This window comes from Cydia pomonella, chromosome 4, assembly GCF_033807575.1.
Source record: "Cydia pomonella isolate Wapato2018A chromosome 4, ilCydPomo1, whole genome shotgun sequence".
Taxonomy (NCBI): Eukaryota; Metazoa; Arthropoda; class Insecta; order Lepidoptera; family Tortricidae; genus Cydia; species Cydia pomonella.
This window is the reverse complement of record NC_084706.1, coordinates 5,267,767-5,284,360: the sequence shown is the minus strand read 5'-3', so window position 1 is coordinate 5,284,360 and position 16,594 is coordinate 5,267,767. Positions and strand designations below refer to the sequence as shown.

The window sequence follows — 16,594 nt, the reverse complement described above, 5'->3', positions numbered from 1 at the left end:
AATAAAACATGAAAACTTTACCAGAGGTCCTTTTTACATATCTTTTCATAAATTTCTTATTTAAATACCGCAAAAATACAGCTGTCAACAAGTACAATTAAAACAACTCTGCAATGTCATTTAAACAATTTAAAGGCAAGCACCTCGTTTTCCCGCAAACAGTGGGCTTCGGCAGTTTACTTGTTGCCATGTTTAGCCGGCGATGGTATCTGCATAATGCGGTCGTCGTTCGGCGATACTTCCATGTTATTACGGATTTACATTTTAACCAGACATACCCACATTGCCTCTTTAGTATAAATTTCATGCGCTATTTGGCATCGCTGATGAACTAATTACATAGTACCGTATACGCTAATAAGGCATTTAAATATGGATACAAGTTTAGTTATTAATAAGAGATAATGGAACACACTCGTATGTAGAACCATGAATCGCTGTAAACAGTTCGTTAGATATCCAAACAATGGGTTCATTAGCGCAGTAATCGCTGTGGTATTCGACCGCCGAATGCAGGCAATGCCGGGAAAATACTTCTTGCCCTGCGTGCATGGAACCTGCGTGGTTGGAATTCATCCATTTGCGTAATTTCTACTTAATTGTATTATTACTGTATGAGGCAGTTTTTGAATTGCGGATATGCGAGTAGGGGTCATTGTATACCTTTTATTATATTTTTATCATAAGTGCCGTTTATCCCAATTGGTAGCCTGTGAAGCTTGCGGTCTCTTTTTGCAAACGTAGTACGATAACTAAATAATTATATGTGTTAAGCACTAAGATTGACAAATTGTTCCTTTACAAGGAAAACTGTCGTGAGTCATATCTACTCTTCTTCCTCCTCGCATTGTCCCGGTACGGCTCATGGGAGCCTGGGGTCCGCTTGACAACTAACAAACCTACTAATAAATTTTAATGTATTTATAATGTTAACACAAGCCTTAAAGACGTAAGTTAATTTGTGTTGGTTATGTATTATCTTTTCTTTATGATAATCACCAATTCATAACTCATCCTTCGAAACCATGTTGGACATCATCAAACTTAGCTCAGATGCAAACTCAGCTCAGCTTAGGAGCATTCATAACGGCTCATACCTACCTCCACAAGTTAGGAGTTTTCATCAAACTTGCTCTGCCTTCTGCTGGATAGGTTACGTTAAACTATCTTTGCTCTCGCTGCCAGTTGCTATTGTACTTATACTACTTATACATAGGTAGGTCCCTAGGCATATATTGTTTAAGGATAAGTACTTATGTATACCTACCTGTTGTATGTGTGAGAAGCGGTGGTGGCCGAGTGGATATGACGTCCGACTTTCAATCCGGAGGTCGTGGGTTCAAATCCTGGCTCGTACCAATGAGTTTTTCGGAACTTATGTACGAAATATCATTTGATATTTACCACTTGCTTTTCGGTGAAGGAAAACATCGTGAGGAAACCTGCATGCATCTGCGAAGAAATTCAAAGGTGTATGTGAAGTCCCCAATCCGCATTGGGCTAGCGTGGGGACTATAGCCCGAGCCCTCTCGCGCATGAGAGGAGGCCTGTGCCCAGCAGTGGGACGTATATAGGCTAAATTATTATTATTATTATTTTACTTATGTATACCTACACGATATTATGAACACCAAAGTAATATCTATCAAAAAGTTTTGTTAAATCAAAGTATTGGAGATTGATCTGCCTACATTCAAGTATTTAAGTATTTAACAAAAATATGCGCGGTTGCCGCGTTGGATTGCGATGGATAGCCTAGAATTGAAATATATGTCAAAAGTTCTAATTTTATAGTGGATTCCGTCTGTAGATATGTAGCTCACCAAACGAAGACCAAAAATAATTCGTGTATGAGCGAATTTTGGTGCCTTACACAACATACTTGGGTGGGGGATTAAAGGCCAGCTCTCTTAGGTTCTGTCACACAAATAGTGGTGTCAACCAAAGTGAGTTTCAAAAATAAAAATATTCCACAGCCGCGCCAGATTGCGTGCGCGGCGCCTTGGGGACCACCTGCCAATAATCATAGCTATTGTACTTACACTCTGTTGTAATTATCCAGCCTTACTCTGTCTTAAACAGAAGCGCCCATGTCACGCAGATTATGATGTAACTCCTGAACGTGATGTATTAACCCCTTGTAACTTAAATTCATTGGATTTAAAAACGTAACTATATGTCTTCAGTATATTTATTGTATCATGTTGTTAAGTATTACATTTCTGGATCAGACATGTACCCTGTTAGGGCATAGCAAATCTTATAACTAATATCTTATATCTAATAGTTTATATAATACAATCCTCGAATAAAAATTGAATACAATAAAAATTACATTTCCACATATCACATAAAAAATTGTTGCAAATAATATTTTAAAATAAATTCTCAACTATTGGCTTATACTAGATTATACATTAATATTTCATGAAACATTCAATTTTTTAAAAAATTGTACATTGAAATCATAGTGCTAATTAAATTAGGTATGAGAATAATAACATAGGCAGGTACCTACCACTAATGTTAAAAATGCATTGAGTTATCTGAAATAAATTCTTCAGAAGAATAAAAGTTTTTTTGTAGAAAGTATAATCTTAATTGGGTTTTAAATTTGGATAGACTATTCTCATTTTTTAGGTTAGCTGGAAAATTATTGTAATGTAAGTAGGTACTTAAGTACAATGTAAAACGTATATAAACGGCTTCATCTCTAATGTATCCTTTAAATGAATTAGTCACAACAACCAGTCTCGAAATTTCATTTTTAAAAAGAATTTACCTAAGTTTAGTTAAATTACCTACTATTCGTAGTTAAAAGAGTTAAGGGTCCCCTATAAGCTCCGTTCTCCATAGAAGCGTAGTTACGCTCTCATTTCAAAACTACTAGCTAGATTGCTCTGAAACTTTGTACTTACAATAGAATAAGGTATAGAATAATGTATAATAGGACCATAGTAAAAAAATACAACGTATTTAGGATTATCATACAAAACTTTTTTTGCTCTACCTATTTCGTTTCTTTTATATGTTTATATATACCTCAATAAATTATATGTGCAATGGTTTATTACAATCTAATACATAGTTTTAAAATGAGAACGAGACTCCGTTTGTATGGGAAGGTGAAATTCGGCCGAGCTTGCCGAGCTTGTCATTTAAGAAAATTATCAAATTACGTGTAGACTGATTCACATTTCTTTTGTCCACAGATCATATTAAGGAGTTCAGCTGCGGCACTCTATTTTACCGCACCATGTATATGAATGAAGATAAAAATACGCTTTACGTAGGAGCTATGTAAGTATACCTATCATAAGTGTACTTAGACACATTTTAACGAAATTTAAATCATTAGTCATTTGTTGAACACTACCGTCGCCTTAGAAAAGTAAAACCAAGTAAGACAAAGCTTACAAAAGAATACTATTTCACAGGCAGAAAAACGTAGGAAAAGCTTTTACAATGATGAATGAATGATTGTTTTAGTTCTTTCCGACTTACTCAGAGCAAATTTATTTTATTCTTAATCTAATGCAACTTGTAGCATAAATTGAACATCGAAAGTCCATAACAATAATTTTTCGGGTTCCGTAGTCTAGTAAAAAAAAACTATTCTGAACATGACCGGTTGACCTTTCTTAATAAAATGACGTGTCGCGATTACTCTCTTCTGCGTATTATGTCCATAGTATCTCTAAGCAACTTTGAAGTCCTAAGGAAGGGTAACTGCGGAATCCTACATTGAGGACCCCCAATCTTCTTGGCTGTTTTTTTTCATATTTTTAAAGGTGTTCACGTTTAGTAAGTGGCTTCTTTTTCTTTGACGAAGTATCGATAAAATGCTCGATAAATAAATATTCATTGACTTGACGCAAAAAAATCTTTGGCAAAAAAAGCATTGGTGTATTTTAAATAGAAGTGATTGTGATTTATACTTATAGAGTTCTGGATTAACACCGTCAGTAATTCTTTGAGGTTTATAAATTCCAGAGCACTGTACTTTAAATCTACAAAAATAATTTTATGAGTGCGTATACTAGTCCTAGTTATTAAATATATATATAAGCGTCAATAAAGCTTTGTGCAATGAACTGCTATAAAACTCGAAACCCCCGACTCACTTCAACCAGTGCATGAAAATACGTATAACGTTTGGCCAACACTGCTCGAAACAATATACCCATTAACGAAACATACAAAAAAAGACCTCAGGTATATAATATGATTCTGAAATAATACTTTATTAATCTATGACATGACTTTCCTTCAACTCAACTTCATAGATCGAGGGCACATTTTATTTGAATCAGCATTTTTGTTTACTTCGTTATTTTGATAAATAAAACTTAAAGTAAGTTTTGACATGAGTTGAAAAAAAATTGTATACATAGGTAATACTGAAAGTTTCTGTAACGAGAGAGGGCGCTGGTGTTCGCTCCAACATGACGTCTTGTAATTACGCTCGCGATATTTTATATCAAAATAAATGTTCTATTGTGTTAAAAGTGCCCAAATTTACGGCTAGTTGATCAAGGAAGAAAAAAGTGATGGACACAAATAAACATTTCAGTGCTAGTGAATTAATTAAAGGTGATACGGACAAAAAAAAAACGAAGACAAAGACTAACGGTCAAATTTATACACGGACATTACGGACAAGTTTTACTGGCGTTAAACAAGATTTACCAAAAACAGCTCAGTGCTAGTGTATTAATTGAAACGCTCTTTTGAAAAAGAAAAAAAAAAACAGTGAAGACAACAATAAAACAAAAAACATTTTGATAAATTTCACCAGTCATAACTATACAAGATCTACCCACAACTAAAAACGACTCTACACTGCAACCGATACACGGACAATAATTACAGTGCTGGACATTTAAAAAAAAAACTTAGACTAATTCAAAACATACGAAACCTAATTAATATTACTTGTTATGGAATAATTAATTAATTATTTATTGAATATCTATACCTATAAAAAGGGAACTATAACGCCATCTGTCCACAACTACGAAGATACAAATTCCCGGCTCCATAGAAGAGATACACATCACAGCAATAAGTTATACCGGGCAGCGCCATCTGTTGTGCACCTGACAAATCAACACTCCGTCGGCAAAACAGAGGGGCCACATACAGATACGCATCGACACTGTCGGCAAAACAGAGCAAAGAAGACGAAAACCGTAAACAGATTTGACAGATCTCAACTATGGAGGAAATGAAAGAAATGTTAAAGTCGATACAGAAACACCAGTTTAAACAAAGTGAGGAAATGAAATCTCTCGGCGATACTATTGCGCAACAAGTTATAGACAAATTAGATGCAAGACTAGTGTTAATCGAACAAAAACAAACGAACCTTGAAAACAAATTGGAACTTCAGGAGAACCAAATTGAACAAATAGAACGCCGGCTGAGACAAAGAAATATTGTTCTGTTTGGCCTAGAAGAGCAAGAAAGAAGCTATTTTGACTTGGAAACAAATGTTTTACGAACCATAAATAATACAATGCAAGTACAATGTTACGAAACAGACATAGAATCCGTTAGAAGACTTGGTAAGAAAGGAGGCAACGTCAGGCCTGTTATCATCACATTCGCTACACTTGGCAGGAAAATACAAGTTCTGCGAAAGAAAAAAAGCCTAGAAGGTACAAACTACTACATTAAAGAAGATTTCACAGGAAAGGTACTTGAAAAGAGAAAAGAACTCCAAGAAGAGGCAAAGAAAGAGCGAGACAAGGGTAACAAGGTGATAATTAGGCAAGACAAGCTTATAATATTAAAAAATAAAGACATATCAAGCCAAAACTGCGAGCAAAACGTCAACTTTAGCCAGAAGAAAAGAAATATTAATTCAATATACTCACCTCCACAACAGACTTCAGACAAAGAAAATATCCCGGCTACACGAATTAATCCACAAGCTACAAAGAAAAATAAATACATAATTACAGACTACATGACGACGCCTACTGGAACTTCAGCCAACGTACCAAATACTACAATAGTACAAAGACCACAAACACCAGCGAACCAGAATCAACATAACAATAGTGAACCAAAAAACGCGTGACAAGAACCCCTCTCCGCCTCCCACCACGGTTGGTCACCGAGGGAGAGCTAGACCAAAACCCTCCAAGGACACCAAATCATACAACTAGAACATCCCTTCTTCAAGGTAATACTTTTGAACCGTCTTCTAAGCAAGCTACCAAAAATAAAGACCAAAATATACTACATATAGCAACATACAATGTTAGGACTCTTAGAAGTTATGAGAGATTACTAGAACTTTCCGAAGCGCTAAAAGTAATAAAATATGACATTATTGGCCTCTCCGAAGTCAGGCGACTGGGAACAAAAATTGAAGAACACAGTAATTTTATTCTTTGCTACACTGGCCAGACACAAGGACTTCATGGAGTAGGATTCATAATCAAAAAATATCTGAAACACAACATAGTGAGCTTTCAAGGGTTTTCGGAGAGGGTTGCCTTATTGAAAATAATGATTAACAACTTCCATCTCTCTATTATACAGGTATATGCCCCGACTGAAAAAGCCACAGATGAACAAGTGAAAATTTTCTATGAAACAGTTGAAAAAGCGCACCAACAAGCAGATAAAAACATCATAATAATGGGAGATTTCAATGCGAAGGTCGGACAGCCAAAATCAGAGGAGCATATGATCACAGGTAAACATGGTTATGGATCTCGAAACCAGCGAGGTGAATTATTGATAGACTTCTGCCTTGAGAAAAACCTAGCCATCATGAACACATATTTCATGAAGAAATTTAACCGAAAATGGACATGGATTGCACCAAATGGAAGGACGAAAAATGAAGTTGACTTTATTCTTACAAACCAAAAAAGAAGTATAATCAACATTGAAATTATCAACAAAATTGAATTTTCATCAGACCATAGAGTAGTACGAGCTACCTGGTTACTCAAAAAACCAAAAAAAAAGTAGACACAACTTTAAAACCAATACCACAAAAAGTCTCCAGTCAGATATTGAAAAGAATGTCTTCTTGAAATGCCTCGAAGTAGAAAAACAACCACTTATGACTCTGGCACCAGATGAATCAACACAATTATATCATGACAAGCTAATCAACTGCATCCAGACAAGTTTGAAGCATTCACAAAAGAATAGCCACAACACACACAGTAGCATATTATCAGACACCACAAAGCAATTAATAGCAAAGCGAATGGAACTTCAAAATATAAGACCCAAAACAAAAGAGATTAAATCAAAGTTAAGCGACATCTACAAAAAAGCAAGTAAAAGTATTAAAGAAGACTACAAAAAGCATAGAGAGTCAAAAATTGAAAATCACCTTTATGCTGACGGAAGTGTGAAAAAAGCCTACAAAGAACTCAGAACACATAAAAACTGGATACCAGAGTTGCTAATTTCAGATAATAATACTGCACAATCTCGAAACCAGATACTTGAAACTGCTACAACTTATTATAGGAAGTTATACAGTAGTCATGAGCAAGAAGCGCCAAAAACAGACCTACCAATCACAAGTGAAGTCCCAATAATAGATGAAGTAGTTATAATGAGACATATAAAAAACTTAAAAACTGGAAAAAGCCCTGGGCCGGATAACATCACAAATGAAATATTAAAGACCGCTGCTCCCTTATTAGTGACACCCTTGGCACATTTATTTAACCTCATTCTAAAAACAGGAACAGCACCCAAACAATGGACGCAGTCAAACATAATACTTTTGTATAAAAAAGGGAACCCAGTGGACATAGGAAACTACAGGCCCATCAGTTTGATGTCATGTACATACAAACTATTTTCTACAATCATACTATCCCGAATAAGCAAAGCAATTGACAGACGCCAACCATGTGAACAAGCTGGATTTAGGAGTGGGTACTCGACTATGGACCATATCCACACTCTGGAACAGGTTATAGAAAAATATCAAGAATACCGAAGACCATTATACACAGCATTCATTGATTACGCTAAAGCGTTTGATACAATATCACATTCCTCTATATGGGAAGCTTTAAGCCAGTGTAATGTAGACCCTACATACATAAGAATTATAAGACACATTTACGAAAATTGCACAAGTAGAGTCAAATTAGACAAACTAGGACCTGATATACCAATAGATAGAGGCGTCAGGCAAGGCGACCCGTTGTCTCCAAAATTATTCTTAGCAGTACTTGAATCAGTAATCAATAGTCTCGACTGGAACAATATAGGAATATACATCAATCGTAAATATCTGAACCATCTGCGGTTCGCGGATGATATTGTACTAATGACGGAACACTGCGCTCAGCTAAAATACATGTTACAAACTTTACATGAAGCTAGTGCAAAAGTCGGTCTAAGAATGAACTTTCAAAAAACAAAACTTATGACCAATAGCGCTCAAAAAGACATAACCGTTGATGGGACGCTACTAGAGTATGTAGACAGCTATATCTACCTAGGTAAGCAGATATCATTTAACAATCATCGTAATGAAGAAGAAGTAGACCGACGAGTAAAAATAGCTTGGAATAAATACTGGAGCCTAAAGGAAATCCTGAAAAGCAGTATGAATATGAAAATTAAGAAAAAAGTTATGGATATGTGTATTTTGCCTTCACTGACTTATGCAAGCCAAACGTGGCTGTTTACTGCAAAAATTAAATCAAAAATAACTACATGCCAGAGAGCAATGGAGAGAAGCTTGTTAAACATGAAAAAAGTGCAAAAAAATACCCCACATAAATATAAGAGCTGTAACAAAACTAAAAGACGCCCTCAAGCACGCTAAAGTACAAAAATGGCGATGGGCTGGACATGTAGCCAGGCTGTCTGACTCGCGCTGGACCTTGAAAGCTACCACCTGGAAGGGACCTGCAGGCAAACGACGCTCCGGCAAACCAAACAGTCGTTGGACTGATGACATTAATAAAATAGTTGGTAAAAACTGGAAATATATAGCTGCAAACAGAGATAGATGGAAGTCCTTGGAGGAGGCCTTCACCCGATGAGGGGTTCTTGTCCGCTACAAATAGTTAATCATTTGTTTATAAAAAATAATATGTTACTTAATATCTAAAAATTGACTGAACAAATAACAAATAACAATATAAATTAAAAGAAAAATGACATACCTACTTAAATTATGTAAACGCTGACTAAAAATCAATGTAATGTAATGTAATCCTGGACTCGAAATAAAAGGCTTTTTATTTATTTATTTATTATGTATATTTGGGTGTGATTTGTATTTTACGTAGTTTGAAAATGACAATCTTCAAACTCATAATGAAACCCACTTCTCGTGTGACTCTTTGTAGCAGGTTTTATAATATTAGTCAATTTCGTATTCATCTTACGGAGGATAATATACTAAAATCGCAGTTGTGTGCTTAATGATAAAAATCCAAATCGCATATCAGCAGATTTAGTCAACCTTGACATGCAAATGAGTCAAGTAAAAAAATTCTACACAAACATGAATCTAAATAGATACCCCATAATCGTTATACAAAACTACTGAGGGCACAGATTTATCGTACCTACTTATAGAAAATTTGTACGCATTGTGAGAAAGAGTTAAGAAAATAGATTATAAAACAAAATGTTGCATATCTACTACTTACAGTTTTTGAAATGTGACAGGTCGTACTGAAAGTTCCTATAATGAAATGAAATTATAGGAACTTTCAGTATGAACTATATCTTTAGAGTTGAAAGATAAATTATAGGTATATAACAAATACGTATAGGTAAAAAACTTAAGTAAGTCACCTGTTGTATGTAGTTGTGACGTGTTCGAATAGACAATTCATGTTTAAAAGACACACACAAACAAAACAAATGTCTATTCGAACACGTCACAACTACATATAACAAGTGACTTACTTAAGTTTTTTACCTACTTATAGCATGACTAGCATGCTACCGTAAGTTAGCGTAGAGCGTAAGCATAAGGACAGATTTTCAATTATTAAAATAATCATTTATTAAAAAATATATTTTTGTGTACTTAATTATTCATAATAAATTGCCTCCGTTTCATTGATATGCAATAAACAAACGCAAATCGTGAAAGTAAATGTGTGTTTGTGGCCATATATACTGACTTACTCAAAGGAAAATAATATTCCTGTTCAGTGGTAATTCATGCGGCTCGTTGAACAATTCCATAAAGCGGACAAAACAAATAAAATGTCCGCATTCTGCACATATGCTAGCGACAAAAACTTTTCGCTCCGCTTCGGTGCTCCTAGTGCATGACGTATAAATTTAATGACACACAAACAAATAAAACCTCCCTTTAAATCTTGTATACCAAGTCGCGTTCCTGCAATATTCAGGGCCATCTATTGAATTAAGGTTGAGTTATTTTAACCAGAGGTTTAAGCAATGTACAAAATAGTGGAACTAAGACCTCTGGTCAAAATAACTCAAGTTACGTTCAATAAGATGGTGCTGCGGAACCTGAACCCGAAAACAGAGGTCTACGCGCCGAATCTGCTGCGTTAGTAACGCCATCTGGCAATAACCTGATTGAAGAAACGTGGTCTTATAAAGACTTCTTTTTTCGTGGTCTTTTTTTTTATTCGCAGGTACCCGGTTTTCAAGGTTTGCATTTTTGTTTCAGGGATCGAGTATTCAAATTAAATATGACTGATATTAGTCAATCACATTGTGAAGTAAGCCGTTTTTCATTTAATATTTATAACCATCATTGACTTTTCACTTGCACCATTCCAATAACCCGGGGTTAACCGGTTAAATCTGGAGTTATTTTTCAGTTTCTTTATTTGCTTTTATAAGATACAAGTATTTATACAATAAAATTAACTTACCCTAAATCATGCATAACATATACATATACCATATAGTTACCATAGTTACCGGTATAATTCGACGGGTTAACGGTTTAACCGCTTAACACATTGGTTAATTACATGATGCAAGTGGCGCTAAGTTGTATTATACTACTAGAAACTAAGAAAATTTCGTCAGATAAACATAATTTTCGGAGACACACAGTAATTAGCATAGCTGGCTCTTCAGTTCCTCTTACCGCCTGCGCATGCCAGACTTTCAACTCGGAGAATTTTCTACATTCATATCACTCAAGTATCATCACTTTGAAAGGCAAAGCCTTTTATAACGCTTCTGTTTTTATAATCACATTAACACGTTAGCTGCAAAGCGTGTTGCGTTTTCACATATGGAAGAAGCACTTTATTAAATGACGCTTTACTTAGTTAATGAGCGTTTATAGCGCTTTTTGTAGACGCTAGAAAAGTAATTAAGGGTGCGTTGTAAAAGGTTAACTTATAATGACTAAACTCAGTATTTCGTACTAGCTACCCGTTAAACAATTATTATTACACGTGAGACGCAATAACTGTGGTCCTAATGCCTGGTCCTAAGCAGAATTACTTCTGCGTCCTTGACGTGGGCGCTGTCACTGTCAATTTCCTTGATAACTAGTGACGTCCGTAACCGAATTACTGCCGCGATTAGAATGTTCAATCGTCACTCATTTTATAAAGGACAGGAATTCAAGGATTTTATTTTATCACAGTGACAGACTGACAGCGCCCGTATCGCAACAATAATGATGCTGTACTCGTAGTTGCCATCCGAATGTCACCTTTAGACTTCATGTATCACAGCATTCCAAGTTCTAGCTAAGCTAAGGATAAGTTCTACAATACGTTGCATTATGTTTAGAATTGTTCATCACAACTGAACCGATGTTTATTAAAAAAACAAGTGTAATAGGCCAGAACATACGCAATGCTTCGAAATTAAATACACATTTTAAAAATTCTGATAACGTACCAAAAGCAACATACGTAATTTAATCGGGTTCATTGTTGCCCACCAAGCTTTGGTGCGGATACTTCTACCGTTATGACGTGGCACTTAGGTTTTTTTTAGAAGAAGGCACAAATGAAAACTAAGACTACGACCTATTGCATAATAATATACAAGCTAATACTATTCGTGATTTGGTACGTAAAATCACTAAAATTATTATTAATACTATTGTTATTTATTTTGCAATAGGTCCTTGGGCAAATAATATGATGCTACTCCTACTGAAAGTCCCATAAGACCATCTTTTTAGGTTATATCCACGTCCCCCTTGTCAATTCTACAGTATTGTCCCTCAGAGCAATTTATCAATAAAATCGACGTGAGAGTGTCATCGCCCGCGTCAATGCCGCAGCAGTAACCCTGCTGCAATTGCCATCCGAATGTCTCCTTTATTCTCAAAGCTGTCCTGTTTTAGCGCGACGCAATGGTTCTGGAGGCCAACAGCGTGGCCCGCTGTGTCAGCAGGGGCAAGACAGAGCCCTTCGAGTGCCGCAACCACATTCGCGTGCTGCAGCCCCTAGGTGATGGTGAGAGGCTTTATGTGTGCGGCACCAACGCACACAACCCTAAAGACTGGGTAGTCTATGTGAGTATATATACTTTAGCCTAGTGGGTAAAAAAAAACGATCGCGTGCTGCAGCTGCTAGGAGACGACGAGAGGCTTTATGTATGCGGCACCAACACACATAGTCCTAAAGACTGGCTAGTTTGTGTAGGGAGCTATATTTAACATATAGTACATATATATATGGATAGCGAAAACTTCATTATATGGCATTTATTTGGTTTTCCGATTTTAGTTTAAAAATACTTAAGGGGCCCACTGATTAATAGTCTGCCGGACGGCACAAAACAGATAGGTACAGAAGTCAATCACATATAACTTCACTTTTCATACTTACGCTCGGCGGTCGCTCTAGGGTTGTCAACTATGGCTTATGCACAAAAAACTACCGTGGTAGTAGCACTTGTACATAGTTGTTTGATTTCTTTTTGAGAATGAAACGGGAATAATGGAAATATAAATTAATAATAACTAAAATATTTAAATTTTAATGTCATTGTTATATTAAAAAATTGTCACAGAAAATATCGTGCGACGATTTTGACATTGGCTAAATGCACGATTATTATATTTTAAAGTGTAGATAATAAATGCGTATTCTCATGTACAAGTATCCTACAAAACAAAACAATAAACCTGACTACTATTACAATACAAAAAAGTTTACAGAACAAAAACATACAAAATTTTACGTTTGTCAATTTTCACTATCGAAAATCCCTAATAACTTCTAAACGGATTACCCTAGTTACACAATTTCCATTGCTCTATCCGTTTTAGACCCAAACCTATCAAATGACACTAAAACAACCAGTGCCGGATTAAGATATTTTGATGCCCTAAGCATTTCTAGACCATGGTGCCCCCTCATCAAGATTACATTGAATTTTCTTAGTAAATTTAGTGACGTTTATTTAAGCAAATTCGAAGACCGTGTTTCGCATAAGGTCGGAAGCCAAGCCAACCAATATCGAAGTGTAAGCGAAGACGTAAGACAGGCCGTACTCCGCACAGGGTTTTGCAACCTCTAGAGCTTTCCTGCGAAGCTCATTCATTTGAGGGCAAAGGCCTTCAGTAGGGGCTTAGTCATGGCTTAAATAGCAAATTATTGACCTAACCTGACGTTTCAAGGACGGCGTGGTCTCGGAGAAGACTGGGTAAAGTCGACATCATTATCTTGACGTTGGAGGTAATTTTGGAACTTAATCAAACGCGATTAAGTCCCGTTTTCTTAAATAATAATGTGTCACAATTACCTAGGCCAATAAAATTAGATTTTTTTCGAATTTGGTCCTAAAAATGCGTGTAATCCGAGTTTGCTCCATCCCAGGAGGTGTGCTGGTAAATGTTTCCTCTTTTTCAGTTTTTTTCTTGTAATTCGAAAACGGTACGTCCGTTGGAAAAATTGTTCTAATTATGAATAAAATTGATATCTGAGGATCCGAAATGTAATTTAACAATGTTCTTGCAATAAAATTTATTCTTTATTCTTTATTCAGGCAAACACAAAGTATAAGGTTACAGCTACAGCCAAGGCACTTATACTGTTAATACATATGTAGTCAGAACATAAAAATTAGGTAAACTTGTATTACACACATTATACATTTTTGGAACTATCTCTAGAATTAAACATACATGCGAGAGAGGACTTGGATTTGGATCCATAGCCAAGTGAAAGTGAGGCAGTTTGCATAAAGTAGAAGGCCTAGCGTCGCATAAGACTTAACGCCGAACTGCAAAAGAGTAGCTTGAAATCGAACCTATGTAATCACGGTTCTTCTACTTCTCAGCCTTTGGCTTACCTCGCAAGCGCAACTTGATAAGATACTTTTGGTTTTCGGCCTTCGCGGGGCCCTTTATAACACTTTGACTATTAGGTCGCAGGATCGCGGCTCTGCAGAAACTCGGCCTGGCCGACACGTCTGGTGTGCAAGAGAGCAAAATTCGCTACAAAATCGGTAGGTAATCCAAAAAATAATCGTTGAGAAAATCAGTTGGCCACAAGCCCGACGGTAAGATTTTTTGACCATGAGCTTTGAGGGCCTCCGCGTAAGGTTGGAGATGTACTTATTACGTGTCCTCACTCTCTTACGACCCTTCGTTATTAGATGGGTAGACACATACCAAAAAGTTTCGTGTACATAAGTACTACACTACGACTGCGATGCTGATGCAGCCTGTGCGTTTTTTTTCCTACGATTTTGGTGCCCCCCTAAACGTGGTGCCCTAAGCAAGTGCTTATTTTGCTTAATGGTTAATCCGGCACTGAAAACAACGCAATATCGACACAAACAAAAAAACATGTTTTCAAACTTTAAGGTGGCATCAATTTGCCTTACAAAAATTTAGGTACTTCGTTTATACTGATTAAAAATAGGAAACTATTATATAAAACGATCTGAGATATATTCTTCAGGGGCCGGGGCGGGGCGCTTACCTACCTACCTAACTGTTCTGTGTAACGTTAAAACGAACCGTCGAAATACAAACAGATACCTACTTACCTCTCTGAAACCACTGATAGCTTAAAAAACGACAATTTACCATTTAATGTTGAATTTAAACAACCGTCGGCTGAACAGTTATAATTACTTTTTTTTGTTGCTCCATTATTGCATAAAAAAGTTTATAGACGCGTGTCTCAAGCATATGGCACTCGCGCTCGCACTAGTCCCAACCAGTCCGAGATATCGTGTCCGTGAGCAGTGTCTATGTGTGCGTTGCTCGAGCGCACTTTGTATGTAAATTGATTTCTGTACCTAATAATTGTTTTGTGGTATCGGCCTGTCAGTTAGAAGTTAGAACAAAAAGTAGACAGTTCCGAACATCTGACAGGCCGATACCGACCGGCGGACTGTTAATCAGTGGGCCCCTTTACGACGGGCTAGATTGCTTAAGGCTCGATGATTTTTTCAAACGTGCTCATCAACTTAGACCAGGCAGGTGGTTAGAATGTCAATTTTGAATACTCCTGAGCTCTAGTACTATTCATGTTATCTGGCCGAATAGAAAGTGCTATAAAACAAAAGTAAAGCAGGAACGCAAAAAATGTCCCTTCTAAACGAATTTATTGTTTCAGTTAAATTTAACGCACCTCTCTCGGCATGAGTACGTGCCGGGTGTAGGTTTAGGAGTAGCCAAGTGCCCCTACGACCCAGCGGATAACAGCACGGCCGTGTGGGTGCATCGCGGCAACCCCGGCGGCTTGGCCACGCTCTACGCCGGCACCAACGCCGAGTTCACCAAGGCCGACCCAGTCATATTCCGGAACGACCTGTTCGATTTTCGAACGGGACAAAAGAAATACAGTTTTAAGAGAACCCTGAAGTATGACTCCAAATGGCTCGATAGTAAGTGCTGTTTTTACCTAATATAACCATCTTTAGATTCGGGATTCGGGAAATTGTACATGTGTCTTTCTGGTTGACATTATAAAAGTTACCTAGCTAATTTCGGCGAGTGAACTACCTCCGCAATTTGAAAGTTAAGATGAAAGTGGAGGACCCGTGCGAAATCGCCTTTTCATACAAAAGTGATAATCCTCATTTTTTTCCGGATATTAACATTATTGAAAATATTTTGACACAATTAGTTGTATATCAACCACAGCTGCTATACCCCTACGTTATTTTCGATTTTTTTAATTATTGTAAGAGATAAAAGCATTTAAAAATTTGTATAAATGTAATCTGTTTTTCTCTCCTATTAAATTTTTACAATAATCAAAATATCAAAACATCGTGTGTGAGTGTGTGTGCACACAGGATAGAGTGTGTGTGTATAGGTACGTATCAGAGAGTGAAAGGGTAGCTATATAAGCTATATTCAAGCTGAGGCACATTACGAGTACATTACAATCATGATTACATTACTAGTTAAGTAATTTAGGAGATTCAATTTACAAGGAGGTTTTCTATTTCAGTGTAGGTTTTTGATTTGATCCAGTCTAGAATTTTCTTTTTATGTAAAAAATAAAAATCAATGTTGAATTCTCTGTAGTTCGCGGAATGAATGTTAATGACTTTTATTAGTATATTGTATATTCTTGCCGGTTGTATAAGATATTGCTTTTTTCAAAAGCCGTCCTTGTTGGTAGTAGAGGAATTACGTTAAGTTTTTTTCTCC

General features: G+C 36.4%; 1 protein-coding gene across 1 annotated transcript in view; it reads left to right on the top strand.

Moving 5' to 3' along the window:
• Window positions 1–16,594, top strand: part of LOC133516897 (semaphorin-2A-like) — a 90,690-nt gene that overhangs the window by 58,074 nt on the left and 16,022 nt on the right. The window contains exons 2-5 of the mRNA XM_061849934.1: window positions 3,213–3,300; window positions 10,664–10,715; window positions 12,317–12,487; window positions 15,549–15,819. Coding sequence (XP_061705918.1) covers window positions 3,213–3,300; window positions 10,664–10,715; window positions 12,317–12,487; window positions 15,549–15,819 — 582 coding nt within the window. The remainder of the gene's footprint in view (window positions 1–3,212; window positions 3,301–10,663; window positions 10,716–12,316; window positions 12,488–15,548; window positions 15,820–16,594) is intronic.